Source organism: Ambystoma mexicanum, chromosome 6p, assembly GCF_040938575.1.
Source record: "Ambystoma mexicanum isolate Mex_15411 chromosome 6p, UKY_AmexF1_1, whole genome shotgun sequence".
In the NCBI taxonomy this organism is placed as follows: Eukaryota; Metazoa; Chordata; class Amphibia; order Caudata; family Ambystomatidae; genus Ambystoma; species Ambystoma mexicanum.
The window spans coordinates 599,169,803-599,186,950 of record NC_090935.1 but is presented as its reverse complement, the minus strand read 5'-3'; the positions used below and the strand labels follow the sequence as shown (position 1 = coordinate 599,186,950).

The following is a 17,148-nucleotide window of genomic DNA, read 5'->3' as shown; positions in this document are numbered from 1 at the left end:
CAAAATCAATTTTTCTAAAGACTGGGCTAGAATAGACAGTGGGTTTGCCACGTTCAGGAAAGCAACATATTCTGTTCCCGATCTCTTAATGGCTTTCATTTATGGGGTATGGTGGACATTAATATGGATATGGACGAATTCTGCACAAAATAATGTTGTACTTGGCTATTCTCTACATCATTGTAGAAAATATGTTTGTTTTCTTTCTTAATCATTTGTCACTTTTAGACATTGACCAACTGACCTTGCACATCTGCACCATTGTATAAAAACAACTTGGATTTGTCATCTACGGGTGGGGGTCTGCACTTGGTATTTGTTGCATTTGTGTTGGGTGGAACAGTAGGCAGCCTATGGTTTTACATGTAGCTCAATGGAGAGAAAAAACAAGTAGTAATATTGTGATTAATTAAGGAAAGAAATGCAGTGACTGTTTTGGATTTGAGAGCCTTGGAACTGATATTTGACCAGTAGCTATTTTGAATATGTGTGGCTTCCTTTTCCTCCCCTCTCTGATTATGGAGCATGATTTGAAAGTGAGGTGAGGGTTACCGAAGCGGTTGATAACTAAACAGAAAGTTTTACATCCTGCAAAGGCTATCCACACAGAAATACATGTTGACTTCTCCTGTATCTGTTGAATGCCAGATATTTGAGTCTGATGTGTCCTGTATTTTTCAGGTTTTGCTGGTCTTTGCAAAAGAAGACAGCCAGAGCGATGGATTCTGGTGGGCCTGTGACAGAGCTGGATACCGATGCAACATTGCCCGGACGCCTGAGTCGGCACTCGAATGCTTCCTCGATAAACATCACGAAATAATCGTCTTGGACCATCGACACTCCAGATACTTTGATGCAGAAGCAGTCTGCAGGTAAGTCATGAGTGAGAGTGCCACAGTCAGTTGAACCAGTTTGCACAAGACCAGCTACTTTGGCAATGTCACTTTCTCTTAAAGACATAATCTACGCAATGGATGACCATGGTCAGCCAACTGCCTGAGCAATGTCGAGTCCCTCATGCACTGATACGGTTGCATGTCTTAAAATCGTGGCAAAAATGGTTGTGAATACAAAATATCGCGGCAGAAATGCAGTGTTTTTTTGCGCCACAATCATGTAAAGGATGCGGGGGACACCCCTGCAACCCCCGCACCCATTCTACCATTTAAAGGGATCGGGGGACACCCCCGCAACCCCTGCTACCCTTAAATGGTATAATGGGGTACACCTTTAGCGGGTCAAAACATGGCATTTTTGCCGCGATTTTATTACCTGATACCACTGACACTCTACATTCTCATTTACAATACATTATTCTCTTCTCATCAATCATTCATTCACACACCTGATCAAACTCCCTTCGCCCTCTGGTTGTTGCCTCTCTTATTTCTAGTAGGCTCGACTATTGCAATGCCTTGTATTTGGCCCATCCCTCTGGCCTAATCACTGTCTTAAGTTGCTACAGAACCTGGCTTCCCGGACAGCCACTGCTACACCATATGGCTCTCATATCGGTCCAGTGATGTGTCGTCTGCACTGGCTCCCGGTGAAACAAAGAATAGCTTTTAAATCTCTCTGCCTTGTCCACCGGCCTACTACCAGGTGGGTGCTGACTTACTTCGGGATAAGTTCCGACCATATATTCCCTGTCGGACTTTGAGATCTAGTTATGATCGTCTGGTTCAGGTCCCCAAGTTTCGCCTTCATTTACTTCTCCGTCGCCTGCTCAAAACTGCGCTTTTCTGTTAGTCCGGGGATAGCTGTGGCTGTGCCGTGAACGTTCTCGCGCCAAGATGTCTCCGGGTGAACATGCGCGCTACAAATTCTGTTAACATAACATAGTTACTACACTGCCTATCTTGTCTTTTCTTTTTATCTCACTCTGTTTGCAGGTCATTTCCTGCAAAAGGACCAAAGTCCTATGATCCCTGTGCAGGGACAAAACATGCCTATATCTCGCACAACCTTTATGCGCTTTGAGACAAATACGGTGGTGAACTGATGCAGCATTAAATAATAATACTAATGAACTAATTAATGAACGTTGCTTAATTTCACTGACATTGCAATGACACAAGGTCGAACGCTATCTTCACAGAAATGGGTCTGGTATTTTGCCCTTAAAAGCCACTTATGGAGCAGATGGATTCTAGGTTGAAGCCTGTGGAAAACAAAGTGCAGACAATTGATCGTGCAGCACAGCTCTCAGAGAACACCCCTTACGACATGTCCGCAGCCAATGGCTGTCCTTGCTTTAATAAGCACTTTGTTTTGTGAGATGTGCTTGGGTGCTAACTTAATCCCAGCCCCCAGAGCGGGTTGCAAGGCTGCTCACTTTGTTAAACACTGGTATAATTTAATCAAGAGTATGTTTATCCGCAGAGGATGTGAGGACTTTGAAAGCTCTGAAGCTAATCTGGTGTTCTTTACCCCTTTGGGGGCTAATCTGGCTCATGTAAATACAGCACATCTCACTAAAGCCTGTGAGGCGCTTTTACTCTGGGAAAACTAATCCAGTCCAATACTAGCTCTTCTTAGAATAGATGGCGCCGTCATTCTGATTAAACTCCAGGCAAGGCAATCCGAAACCTGCGCACGCGCGGCCATTTCCTGCTCAGGGTCACATGATTTGCTCTTCAGATCTGTTGCGCGATTGTTACCTGTTGTTTTGTTTATAATTGAATTGCAGTAGTGCAGCCCTTGGAATGGACATACGGGCGTGAACCTGCTTTTTTCATCCGTTTTTAATACCATGCAACCTCAACAATTCAACGAATTTAAATAGCAAATAAGTAATGTGCAACCTTTCTGCGCGTCTGTTGGGGAAAAGGTGTGATTCGAATAAATGCTCCAAATTCCTCAGCATTGAGGCATGGATTAGTTATTATTATCTGCAACGTATAAAACAATTTAAAAAAAAAAGCAAATGTTTCTAATAATTTGTGGTAATTCTTAATAGTACTAGAAAAAATAATCATTGTTATTATTAACCGTATGTGTAGTATTAGTATTTTATAACAAAGCAAAGTGGCATTTCGGGGTGGTATTCTGAGTTTATTAGCAACGCCGTTCGTGTAAAATCTGTTTGGATGCTAATTTGTAATTGTATGCCTGCGAAAATGTAATTTGCATATGTCCCTCCATGCACTTTAAATGATTTGTTAATGTATTTTAATGCACGTAGAGATCATTCCATCGGCAGAGTGCATGCATTCTAAACTGGCCTGCGTGCTGGGTTCCACACACCGGCCTCATTGCAAGTTATGGCGGTGCAGGAAAAAGTGGTGGTAAAGTGGCCAGGCTGTAACGGATTTGCTGCCACTTTACCACCAATTTACTGCACCACCACATTTCAAGTGTTAAAGTAATGCAGATACACAGCCTGTAGCACTTGGCTAGAGGCTTTTTCTCCTTCTATCAATGCACCACAATCCCAGTTGCACGCTACGGACTCCCCGAATGGGAACTAATACCACCTTACCAGCACTCTTGGCGAGCCTGTGAGGCTGACATATTTTGGTGGATTTACCCCTGGTAAAACCACCAAACTTGGAATGAGGCCCATTGTGCCCCTGAAAAATCAGGTTCCTCAGGCCATAGGTTGCCCCCTATCACCGTGGCCCCACCCCATAAAGGCCCCTACATCCTCAGTGTCCCTTTGAAACCAGTTATGTTCCTACACATCTTCCGCCTTCCGCTGTCAGTGTTCCCACATCATCTGTCCCCCTGTCCAAATACCTGTGCTTGGAGGGTATCCCTCTACGATTCTCTATATTTAAACCACAAAATGTAATGTACCTCATTGGTTCCAGGCATTGGAATCTAAGTGGATTTAGATTGCTCAGTACCAGGGTTCTGATGTTAGGGATCAACAACATTTCTCTTCCTCCGGTCCCCATTAAACTCCTACAACACAATGGTGCGCAGATGCAACATCCAGAGCAGAAATGTGGCATTGCTACTCATAGAGTAGAATGCAGCGGCACCGTAGCTGAGGATCAAAAGGTGGACTAGTGGAAGCCCCTGTCTGTTATTATTGTTATCATTATCAAACAAGGAATGTGTATTTATTTATTTATTGAACATTTGTATGGTGTCTATACACAAGTGTTTCCAGGCGCCAGAAGGCAAAGGGTGGGGAGGACATAGGAAAGAAAGTAGAACAACAAAACGGTTATATTGGCCTTCTGATAATTCTACCATGCAAGTGCAAGACAAGGTGGTAAGTGCAGGGGGGAGGGAAAAGTGCAGGAATGGGGTGCACAAAGGGAGGGGCTGAACAAGTGCTAGTGGGCCAAGACAGCAAGTGCCAGGGGAAAGAGAGGGGGAAGGGATGATGAATGCGTTGGACAGGGTGGACCAGGTTAGGGCAAGTCTGGGAAAGGGACTCCGAGGGCAAGTGCTGGCAAGGGATGTTGGGGGGTCGGGGAGTGGGGTGGCTTGGCTCCTGTATGACTCTGAAGGGACCAGGCCCCAGTTTCAGAGTGAACATTAGCACAGGAAGGGGAGAGGGAAGGAAGAGGAGAAAAGGAGAGTCTTGTGAAGTTTCCAGAATTTAAGGAGATCGGGCTCAAGTCTGAGGTGGCAGGTAGGACGTTACAGAGGGAGGGACCAGCCAACGAAAAGGATCTACTGCCCATTCTCTGCTTGAAGAAACGTTTGACCTGCAAAGAGTTGGAGCCAGAGAAACAAAGGACTCTAGCAGGGAGGTATTTAGGGAGGGAAAGCTGGATTTAGAGAGGTCCCAGTCAGCCTTGTGGATGATGCAAAGGGTCTTGAATTTGATCATTGCAGTTACCAAGAGACAGTGGAGAGATTTTAGGCCTGGAGAGATGCGGTCCCTGGGCTTGAGGCCAAGGATAAGTCTTGCAGTGCTATTCTGGATTAGTTGAAGGGGGAGAAGGGAGGAAAGAGGCAGATTGAGGAAGAGGCTGTTGCAGTAGTCCAGCCTAGAGAGAACCAGGGCTTTGGAGACTTTGAGCTTCTGGGGGAGGGAGGATAGCACAGGGCAATGCGCTGGTCTTGGAAGCAAGACCACACAGAGCAACAGAGCTTCGACTCCCGGATCCGCGCTTTAGAAACCAAACTCAGGTACGGTACTAGTTGTGTTATAAAAAAACAAAAACAAAAACAATAAGGTGATGAAAGGTAGAATGCCTCTGAGGAGGTGGAGCTGAGAGTTGGACTTCTTGGCAAGGTAAGTGATGTGCAAAGAGAAAGAGAGAGAGGAGTCAAAGATGATCCCAATGTTTTTTGCCTCACTGGTGGGTTAAGGGGGGCAACAAGGGTGGCCATAGAGTGGGGGCTGGGGGAAACAAGGTACAGGTATCCCAATGAGAAGGATCTCCGTCTTACTGGCATTAAGGCAGAGATCATTGGCAGAGCACCATGCCTGAGTAGCGGTCAGGCAGTTAGGTATGATAGAGGAGGGGGAGTAGGTAGAGGATGGCAGCTTAAATGAGAGCTGTGTGTTGTCTGCATAACACTGGAAATGAAGGGAGAAGATGGAGATAAAGTGGGCCAGGAGGGTCAGGTAGATGTTGAAGAGCCATAGCGATAGGTTAGAGCCCTGAGGGACGGCACAGGTAGAGAGTAAGGTGGAGGAGAGAAAAGGACCGATTTGCACTTGGGAGGGTCTGTTTGAAAGGAAGGAGGCCAGCCCAGGGTATTGTGGAGACGATTTATGAGGATGGCGTGGTTGACTGTGTCAAAGGCAGAAGAAAGATCAAGGAGGATCAGAACAGAGGGAGTGTTTGAGTCCAGGTTTGAGAGCAGGTATTCATAGGTGTTCAGGATAGCAGTTTCCATGCCTCTGGATGCCCTGAGAGTGGGCTGGGGTCAGGGAGCCAGCCAGCCATTTTGGTGTAGAGGGTCAGTTGGGGAATGACCAGCTTTTCCATTAGTTTGCCCACAAAAGGGATGCTAGAGATAGGAAGATAGTTAGCCAGGCAACAAGGGTCAGCAGATGGCTTTTTTAGGAAAGGGTGCTCAAGAGAGTGCTTAAGGGGTGGTGGGAAGGAGCCATTGGCAAAGGAATGGTTGCAGTGGTCAGCCAAGGCTGGGGAGAGAGAAGTGATGTTATCCTTGATGGTTCTGGAAGAGATGGGGAGTAGCTGTTTAGCAGAGACTTTCATAGAGCGGACAATTCTAGAGATCTTGTCTGGTGTAATGGGAGAAAAGGAGGAGAGTATGGGGATAGAGGGGTCAAGGGAGGCAAGAGAAGGGGTGACGGTAGGGAGGTGAACAGATGACAGCGACAACAGGATGTCCAGAGTTTTGGACGAGAAGTGGGTGGCCAGTGAAGTGCAGAGGGCCTGGGAGGGAGGAGGAGAGGAGAATGCCATAGTACTCTTTTTACCAAAAGGTGGTTACAATACAACAGTATCAGCAATTTAAGGATAAAGGCCTTTTACAATAGATAGCCAGAACGTTTAGGCTTGATAAATAGTTGTGCAACGGAGGAGAGACTGTTTCGCACACAAAAAATGCAGAATGCGCATTTACTGCGCATTCGGCATGTGTACAAAATAAACAAAGCCCAACATTTCAAACACTTTTGAGAATTAAAGGGCATTTACCACAGACTACTCTGAAACTCATTGCATTACATCCCAAACCATAAGTATGCTTAGATATTTGGTAACAACTTTGGTACTGCTGAAGCATCAGCCTTTTACTACAGTTCTGTGGGTTGTTGACCCTTTTGGAGAGCATGTTGCTTCTTTTTCAGGGAATTATCTTTTAAAACCAGTGTATCCACCATGCTCAGATAGGCTCTGGTTTTAATCAGGATTTGGGTCACTCTGCGGAGAAAGGTAAGTCAGTCTTCAGTTCAACTCCTTACCTCATAGGTAGGGCTTTGCTTTCTCCGGGAATGTAAAACCAGTTAACTGGTACCCATGGCTCCCTAAGATTGCATGGCAAAAAGCCAATTACCTTCCCCTGAATTTAATGAGTCCAAAAAGTGATAAGGCAATTATTCTTAGAGACATCTAGAACCGGATCCACTATCAAGACATTTCTTGGTCCTGTCAGAAACAAGAAACCAGTGTAAATTGATGAATGGGAGGGAGACCTGTCAGTAGTTACCAGGGCTTATTGTTCCATTGTCAGTCCAAGGTTTCCCTATGCACCGAACCAGTACTTCTACAGTTGTAACGTAGTTGAGGTTGCAGATACTGTAGTAGGACTGGTTCCTCTGGTAAAAGACTAACTTGAATCAACTGATATTTCATATTTCAAAGAGGTCCGAAAGCCTCAGGAAAACCTGGAGCAGGGATCTTTTTTAGAGTTTGGCTTCTGTTTTTTTTCTTATGAACCTGCTGCTCTCAATCCACAAGCATTGCCAGCCTTTGGGATCCATGACATGACATTGGCTTTGGATGCACTGTGGTGTGCTAAAAGGCACATGTTAGACCACCTCGGTCTCGACATGTGTCTGCTGCTTTGCAGATGAAAGACATGGTTTACTTTAATAGGTTTTCTCTGTATTGGCAGGTGCAGGTTTTTCTAAAAACAAGGAAGACAGCGTTCTTCAGTAGGTTCCTCTCTTGAGGTTTCCTTATGGTATGGGACCCCTGCTATGTTTTTAAAGGGATCCTCTACAGGAACAAGCTGAGACTGTGCAAGTAGTGTTGGGCACTAGGTCAGATTGTTCTACAGCCGATCGGTTTCTGTGGTACTATGTAGGTAGGCCACATTCCTCAGGGCTAATGTAAGGGCACCACAATGTGCGCCTTCTAGGTTGAACAAGCAGCGTAGTCTGCAGTGGTTCTAATCCTCTACCTGTAGGGGTGACAGGAGGGAGGGGGAGAGAGATAGGATAGGGGATACATTTCCCAGTTCAAAACCTCTTAGGTAGACATATTGTGAAAACACTGCATAATCAAATCACAATACCAATAGGGAGGGAAAGGCTTACCCTCTCCGAGTGGTGTGGTGGCTCTATGCACGGGGGGTGAGGCGGCCTGAGACCTAGGGGTCAAAAACAGTTTTTACTGAATTGTTAGTTGCACAAACGCAACGAGTCAGGAAAGCAAACAATTACGTGTATGTAAGATTTCATCTAACCAAAATGTGCCTTAAACACTGTTTACTGACCGCGCCATGCGTGTCAGCTAAAATTCCAAGTATACTCACAGACGGGATCAGATCAAGCGATCCCGTCTGCGCATTCGCTCTCTCACTGTGCCCGAGCGCGTGTCTCTCGACCCAGCTCGCGGGGGAGTGACAAGGCGCGCGCTGGGTCCAGTGTGTGGGCTTACCTTCTGCTAGAGTCAGTACGGTCTGGCTGACCGCGCGCAAGGATTCTCAACGCTGCGGCTCGCCATACCACTCTGTAGTTGCCATGGCGCCATCACGCGTCACATGGTCACGTCCCAGAAATGGCCGTCCTGCATGGGAATGCCGGCAGCCATTTTGGAGTCAGGCCAGTGGACTCGAACAATGTGGGGGTGAACCAATCTGAAGAGCTTGCATCGTCAAAGAGGGGTCCAGTCAGAAGTTGCTCAATGCAGTTCACCAGGGCATGCTGCCACAGGCTGTCCAGTGAGTATGGAGGGCCATCAGGGAAACTACCGACACCCTGTGTCCCCATCCTGTGTTTTTGGCTCCGGGCAGCAATACATCTTTCACGGCTTTTTCAACATTGGACAGCCTGTGGCAGCATGCCCTGATCAACTGCATTGAGCAACTGCTGATTGGACCCCTCTTTGACGATGCAAGCTCTTGAGATTGGCTCTCCCCTACATTCTGGGACGCGACCACGTGATGCGTGGTGGCGCCATGGCAACTACAAACAGAGTGGTCTGGCGAGCCGCAGCGTTGAGAATCCTCGCACGCGGCCTGCCAGATCGTACTGACTCTAGCAGAAGGTAAGCCCATGCACTGGACCCGGCGCGCGCCTTGTCACTCCCCCGTGAGCGGTTCGAGAGACACGCGCTCGAGCACAGTGAGAGAGCGAAATCGCAGACGGGATCGCTTGATCTGATCCCGTCTGCGAGCATACTTGCAATTTTAGCTGACACGCATGGCGCGGTCAGTAAACAGTGTTTAAGGCACATTTTGGTTAGATGAAATCTTACATACACGTAATTGTTTGCTTTCTTGACTCGAGTTTGTGCAACTAACAATTCAGTAAAATCTGTTTTTGGCCCCTAGGTCTCAGGCCGCCTCACCCTCCGTGCATAGAGCCACCACACCACTCGGAGAGGGTAAGCCTTTCCCTCCCTATTGGTATTGTGATTTGATTATGCAGAGTTTTCACAATATGTCTACCTAAGAGGTGTATCCCCTATCCCATCTCTCTCCCCTCCCTCCTGTCACCCCTACAGGTAGAGGATTATAACCACCGCAGACTACGCTGCTTGTTCAACCTAGAAGGTGCACATTGTGGTACCCTTACATTAGCCCTGAGGAATGTGGCCTACCTACATAGTACCACAGAAACCGGTCGGCTGTAGAACAATCTGACCTAGTGCCCAACACTACTTGTACAGTCTCAGCTTGTTCCTGTGGAGGATCCCTTTAAAAAACATACCAGGGGTCCCATACCATAAGGAGACCTCAAGGGAGGAACCTACTGAAGAACGCTGTCTTCCTTGTTTTTAGAAAAACCTGCACCTGCCAATACAGAGAAAACCTATTAAAGTAAAAAATGTCTTTCATCTGCAAAGCAGCAGACACATGTCTAGCCCGAGGTGGTCTAACATGTGCCTTTTAGCACACCACAGTGCATCCTATATGAGTTTGAAAGCCCAGCCAGAGTCGCTGGCTCTTCGTAACCTGTTTTCACTCGACAAGCTGTGTGTTTTCTAGTGTGATCACAATATTGGGCAACTCACAGTTGGTAATCCCAAAACAGTCCATTGTGTTTTGTATATATGACATTGGCTTCTTCATGCTGTCATTTAACTTTACCAAGGGTTAGATATGGAAATATAATAGAAGTTACAATTCAACAATAGATTTACTTGGTGGATGTTTTGCTAAAGGACTGCACAAGTGCTACCTGCTGCATTCAACAGTCTCCTGCTGGCCTTTTCCATGGCCAGTGATTTACATTACACAGACCTATGTGCCTCAGGCTCAAATCACATTTTAGTCTTCTGTACATGTTCTGTTTCATTGGATGGGATGGATTATGCAAAAGATGTATAGAGGGCACGTTCATCCAAAGGCATCTTTGTTCTAATGTTGATGAAGAGAGGAAAATGGGAAGCAAACCCATCACCTGAATAATCCGTTTTTAACAGCCTTCAGAAAGTGAAGAAGGTGACAAGTGGAGCAAGCAAACCGAAGAGCCAAACAGAAAATGATCGGTCGCTAACACGACATTAGGAAGTAGGGACATAGAACAGACTTCGAGAAGATAAGTGAAGAAACATAACAATAGAATACAGTGCCAGCTCGCCCTCGATGAAAAAGGAGTGTGTGCCATACAAGGCATTATATACCAGGCACAGAACCCTCAAAGGAGATTCTGTTTCAAATGGCAACTAATGTAGGAACTGGAGAAGGAGTGGGTTGGTGACGCCTGCATTGCATTGTGATCAGGGAGGCTGCAGAATTCTGTATGAGCTGAGGACACCAAGTAAGATAACTTGAGAGCCAATGATGGAGAATTAGAGAATTGTCACAGTTCAAACGAGAGCAGACCTGCAGTGAATGCTAGGGTGTGAAGCTTAGGTGGAAGGTAGGGAAAATGAAGGTTAGGTGCTAGGGACAAGAACCTGAAAGGGATACAATCTGGGATGAAATGGCAAGCCAAGACTTGATGAGGGACTCCGCAGTCTCCTCCGATTCATTTTGTGGGCTTACACATGGCCGGGGCTTGTTGCCCCTTGTGAGTTGCCTTCCTCACGAGCTACAGGTAATCAATAAGATGTCCATATGTCTAGATGAGTCATGCCTTTTTCAAGTTAATCTTCGACCTTGTCTGTTGTGGTAATCCCTCTGTTTCAATGAACCCCCAAGCCGGTTGGTACCTTCTTACTCAGGTTTCACAAATCTTTTGATGGTCAAAGTGAGCACTTTAACAGCAACTTCCATAGCTGAGTCAGAATCTCAGCATTTACATTCTAATCAGTCTGAGGAAATGTTAGACCAATATCACAATTTCCATTCATCTCTAAGCAACTGGAAAGAATGGTGGTGACAAAGATTCAATCCTTTGTGGAGAATTAGGGGCTCCTTGATAAAGCCCAGTTGGGTTTCAGGCTCTTTGGTAGCACAGAGTTAATCACCACTTCTGTACTAGACCTAATGAGAGAGAAAACAGATACAGGGGGATCCTGTGCACGGATCCTGCTGGAGGTATCGGCAGCTTTGATACAATTGATCGCAGAATCCTGTATCACAGACTACATAAGGATTTCAGGGCTAAGTGTTTTGATGGATTTGTTCCTTTCTGATAAACGTACCCTACAAGTGCATCTTGACTCTTTCTACTCCCCGCCTCAGCCAGTGAATTATGGCGTTCCTCAGGGAACCACACTGTCCTCTACATTTTATTAAATTTATATCAGTGATGAAGATTTTAAATCAATCAGGATCCACATTTTTTAATTACGTGAATGACACACAGCTTTTGGTTGACTTAAAACAAGATGACATTAACCTGTCATGCAACATTCAAAACTGTCTTTGCCTAATAAAAAATGTGGATGGACAAACATTTTTTTAAAGATTAACCCAGACAAGACAGAGATTGTAATTGTCAATGAAAAACCCAATATATTGTACACGCTAAACTGGCCTCACATTTTTGGCAACTGTCCCAATCCAAAGTCTTAGGTGAAAAATGTAGGCATCATCTTAGATAAGAAACTCTCATTAGAAAAGCAGATCTCAATGGTGATATCCACATGTTTTTTTCTCATCAGGAACTATGCCACATCAGATACTTTTGATGAATGCCCTGGTATCCTGAAGCCTTGACTTTAATAACAGTATCTACCTGGGACTTCCTATATTTGCCATTCAGTTCAGTGCAAGAATCCTGCTGAAATATAGGAAATATGGCCACATTTTCCCAGCATTGCAATCTCTGCACTGGTTAATTGTAAACAAACGCATTGAATTCAAAAGCATGTGTTTGGTATTTAAAAACCTTCAATACAAACATTCAAATCCCCTCTCGAGCAAGCTGAAACCTTACACAACTGTGAGATGTTCGAGCTCAAATCAGGACAGGCGAATAATCATTCCTAAATATTATAAAGAATGATTAGGGGGTCGTTCCTTCACAGTTCAGGCAGATAAAAAATTGAACACTCTACCTCACTCCATTAACATGGAGACCAAATTACTAAATTACTAGCATTCCGGAAAGCCTTAAAGATGTACTTTTAAAAACTGTATACAGTGTTAATAATGAAAAAGAAATAAGGAAATTACATTTTCAGTGAAAAAGAAATAACGGAAAAAGTGTTGAATTTTAGGTAAAATGTATATATTGGGGTGTGGTAAGGGATTAAAAAGGGTCGGGCGGCTTGGGAGGGGTAAAAAAGCTGGGGAAATGGGAGGTTCTGGGAGGGAACCCCTATTAAAAAGAGCAAAAGAAAATTCGAAATGTTTGTTATTTTTCTTTCACTGAAAAAGATTTAGTTATTTAGTCATTCGTTATAAAGACATGGAACCATTTAAACAGATCTAGTAGGATACCTGCTGACTACATTGAGGACCCTATTCGACAGCGCTATGATAACCTCCGGGTGATAACTGCGCTTTACAAAAAATCCTCCCAATTCCCAATATGCAAAAGGCAAATAACATGTACTTGCTACTTAATAGTCTTAGATGGGTACTATTCCCGCTCACTAAATATAAATATTTCAAATCATTAGATGTACCAATCTCGATTGATAAACCATTATGGAAACTTGGCTTAAAGACTGTTGGGGACCATCCATGCCCGTCGCCTTACCAGCAGGATACACTATGGATCATTCCAATAGATCAGTAGTTGGGAGGAGGGTTTACCCTGATTACTAGGGACTCTCTGAAAGTTAATCCAGCCTCTGGCCCTGATATTCGAAATCCGGGAAACACTAAAAGCCATGATTTTCCTTCATTCTTCATATGTGATGCATTTAGTTATTTTATACCGTCCACCTAAATACAATAATCTGTTTTGTCTTAGGTTTGTTGATAGGATTGTGTCACAGGCTAGGATTTCTTCCCCATTAATATTGGGAAATGTCAACCTTGACTTTCATGATCCCAGAGAAACGTGTACACTACAGCTCAAACACGATCTGACAGATTTATGTTTTTCATATTTCAATATTCCCCGTCGGCACCCGGGAAGGGTGCTTGGCCAATCAGGTTTCTGGAAAAGTGGGACAAGAACACGCTGTATTCCACCCACTTTTTCCATCCCCCGAAGCCCTTCCTCGGGTGATGCCATCTTGATTGTGGGAGGCAACAGGAAGCCTCTCCCGATTGCCCCCCCATGTTCCCACCTTCCCCCAAACCCAAAGACATCCTGCACCGTACCCTCACCCGCGCCCTCCACACTTATCTTCCGAACCGGAGCATTGTTCTCCACCCCCGGCGTTGCTTCCTGACCACGGCCACCATAGAAATATTTACTATGTAGTGGTAATTTTTTTCTTTGACTGGATGACTGGAGATTGGGCACGTAGAATGTGCAAGGAGCCTGTCTCCATAAAAAAAAAAAAATATGTATATATATATATATATATATATATATATATATATATATATATATATATATATTCAAAAAAACCGACTTAACGTCAGTCATTTAAGGAGCACTCTCCTTCATACCAGGCTTCAAGAAGTAAGCGGTTATCAACGTGTCATTAATGGCTTCTTTATTCGTTTAAAATACATCTTCCATGCTTCCCAAGAAAATCGACGCGTTTCGCAGCACTACTTGCCGCTTGTTCACAACACCATTTTACCACCACCACATTGTTTAAATGCAAACATGTGCCTACAGACATAGAAATGGGACAAGAGAGTTCTGCTACAGTAAACATAGAAGATGGGACTTAATGTTGTTGACAAAGCTGTCGGACATCTTTAAAGGGTTTTAAGTTCATGTGCTTTTGAGTTGCATACATCGTGATCAAGTGATCATCTCGACACAAATGCTAACGTCAAAATAAATTATCCTCGTAATTTGGGCATTGCATTAATTTTACCAAAAGTCCTACTTTGAAAATACTATGCTTAACAGAGTTACCATAAATCTAACGACAACCGTTACCATTCATTAAAATGAGAATGTACCTTATCTTTACACATAAAGTGCATAATGCATAATAAAGTGACTAGTGCTAGCAGCTCATTCAAATGCCTAGTGCTTTGGTGTTTTCCAGCCTCTAATTTTTTATAAAGTGCTTAGTGCTAAGTCTTGTATTCAGTGTGAAGATATATTTCAATTTTATGGACTAAGTTGCAACTCTCATTTATTCATCATTATCAATAGTCTGTGGCTATGTTTATCTAAAAAATACAAAACTTAATGGATAAAACTACACCTACGTGGTGAAATCTAAAAAAGGAGAGTGCCTATAAACCCAATAACAGCATACAATAAAAGTGCAATTTAAAATAAGCAACAATACAATGATTTGCACTAATTTAAACCCAATTTATGAAATCACTAATTTGCATAAGTCGAACCTTCCAGGTAAGTGGTGCCAAGTTTTCTTATATAAGAGAACGATCCTTAGATTAGTGCCCTAAAAAAGTGTACAGTTCTTCATCTATGTTGTGCCCTTTTGGCTGTTTGGTTTCGAAGTCTAAAATACAGCGGGTTTCTTGTTGTCTGAGCCTTCTTTCGTGATCCCCCCCTCTAGGGTCATTCTCAATTGCACAAACACCAAAGAAAGCAAAACTATTCATATTGCTTTCATGACATTCAGTGAAATGTTTTGCCATAGGATAGTTCGCATCTTTGTTTTGTATGGCTCTAACATGTTGTTGGACCCTTATTTTCAGTTTACATTTAGTACTTCCAACATACCACTTTTTACATTCGCACACTAAGACGTAAACTACGTATTCGGTGTCACAGGTAATTTTTTCGTTAATATGTTCGGTTGAACTTGTTACTGGATGCTTAAAGGTGGTACAATTCATAGCAAATTTACATACATTGCATTTTGTGCATTTGTAAAAACCTTTCTTCCGATTACTTAACCAGGCACTTGCATCTTTAGCTTCCTCTTTACCCATAAAACTGTGGACCAATTTATCTTTAATTGAGATGTTTCTTCTATAACTGATCTCTGGGTATTTCTTAAGCAAACCCCTGATATCTTTATCGATGGTTAGAACTTTCCAATGTTTCTGTAACACACGTTTGACCTCTGTTGTTTGACTGTCATACGTTAGTATGAGACGTACTTCCTCATTTGATTTATTCGTAGTTTTTTGCTCTTTGTCAACCAAAAGTTTAAGTCTATCATGACTTCTGGCTTTTAAATATGCTCTTTCGATGACTCTTTTAGGGTAACATTGTTGTTGAAAACCTCTCGCCGTGATTTTGCTTTCTTCATCATATGTTTTGAGAGTTGTACTGTTTCTTCTTATTCTTACAAACTCTCCATACGGTATACTCCAGATTAAACTCTTTGGATGCCCACTCTTGGCATGTAGTGGCGTGTTAGATCCCGTGGGTTTCCTGTGTAATTCACACGTTAGATTTTGTTCCACTATCCTTAAATTCACATCCAAGAAGGTTATGAATGAATAACTGTGGGTTTCTGTAAATCTGAGATTGTTGTTATTTTGATTCAATAATTTCACAAAGTCACACCAGGCATTCTCAGTCCCTTTCCAGATTACAAATAGGTCATCAATATATCGGAGCCAGATAACCACATTTTCGGTTAGTTCACGATTTTGTTCTGTCCATATTTCTTCAGCTTCCCAGGCACCCATAGTCAAATTGGCATAGGATGGGGCAAAAGTTGTGCCCATAGCCGTGCCTTGTATCTCCCTGAAATATTCTTCGTTAAAGACAAAGATATTGTTGGTAAGACAGAGGTCGATCATAGCTATGATCATTTGTGTGTGTTCTAGATAATTGAGAGATCTAGTGTTCAAATATTTCTCGCATGCTTTTTTACCAAAATTGTGGTCGATTGACGTGTATAAAGACACCACGTCCATTGTTGCCATCATGAAGTTGGGTTCCCAGGGTATGTTGTTAACTCTTGATAGAAAGTCCTTTTTATCTTTGAGGTAAGAGGGTAGTGAAGAGACGAAAGGCAAGAGAATTTCATCTACAAATTTCGACATATTTTCCAATGCTGACCCTACCTGGGAAACTATTGGTCTTCCTGGTGGTTTTTTGCTGTTTTTATGTATTTTCGGTAGAAAATATATCGTTGGTGTAATGGAGTTAGTCGTTTGTAGAAATTTGCAATTTTCTTCGGTCAGCATGCCTTTAAGTTCCCAAAACTCTGTGAAATTCTTTATTTTTACTTCTAATGCTTTTATAGAATCTTTTCTACATCTTTCATAGCATTCTTTGTCATTTAACTGTTTATAAGCCTCCTTCACATAGTTTTCACGGGTCATAAGAACTATATTGCGTCCCTTGTCTGAAGGCTTAATCACACAGTTGGGTAAGTTGCTCAGTTCTTTGAGAGCCATTCTGTCCTTCATAGTCAAATTGCTTTTTTCTTTATGACTTTTCTTTCGTCTCAATTTTTTTAAATCCTCAATTACGAGTGTTTGGAATGCTTCTATATTATTGGCAGTATTTACCATGGGATTGAATTTAGATTTTTGTCTCAATCGACTTTTTACTGTCCAATCAGTTCTTATATTTAATTCTTCGAAATCAATAGGTTCGATCTCTTTGTCTTCATTCGCTCCTCCACCTTTTTGGAGTTCTACTAGATCGGCAAGAACCCCCATTTCAGCAATGGTGATGTCAGTTTTACCTTCAGATGCTGATTTTTTCTGTGTCTTAAGATCTGTGCTGGCAAAGAATTTTTTTAGACGCAGTTTTCTAATGAAATGGTCGAAGTCTATCCGAGTTTGGACATAGTTGAAAGTTGCTGTTGGGCAGAAGTTGAGACCCATACTTAACAACTTGGTTTGATCATTGGTTAAAGTGTGATTGGACAGGTTTATGATCTTGAAGCTTGTCTCAATAACTTC

At 43.3% G+C, this 17,148-nt stretch overlaps 1 protein-coding gene across 2 annotated transcripts in view; it reads left to right on the top strand.

Annotated features, from left to right (window-relative positions):
• Positions 1–17,148, top strand: part of PDE8B (phosphodiesterase 8B) — a 1,197,077-nt gene that overhangs the window by 458,870 nt on the left and 721,059 nt on the right. For both annotated transcript variants that reach the window (XM_069627430.1, XM_069627431.1), the window contains one exon: positions 682–872. In XM_069627430.1, coding sequence (XP_069483531.1) covers positions 682–872 — 191 coding nt within the window. The remainder of the gene's footprint in view (positions 1–681; positions 873–17,148) is intronic.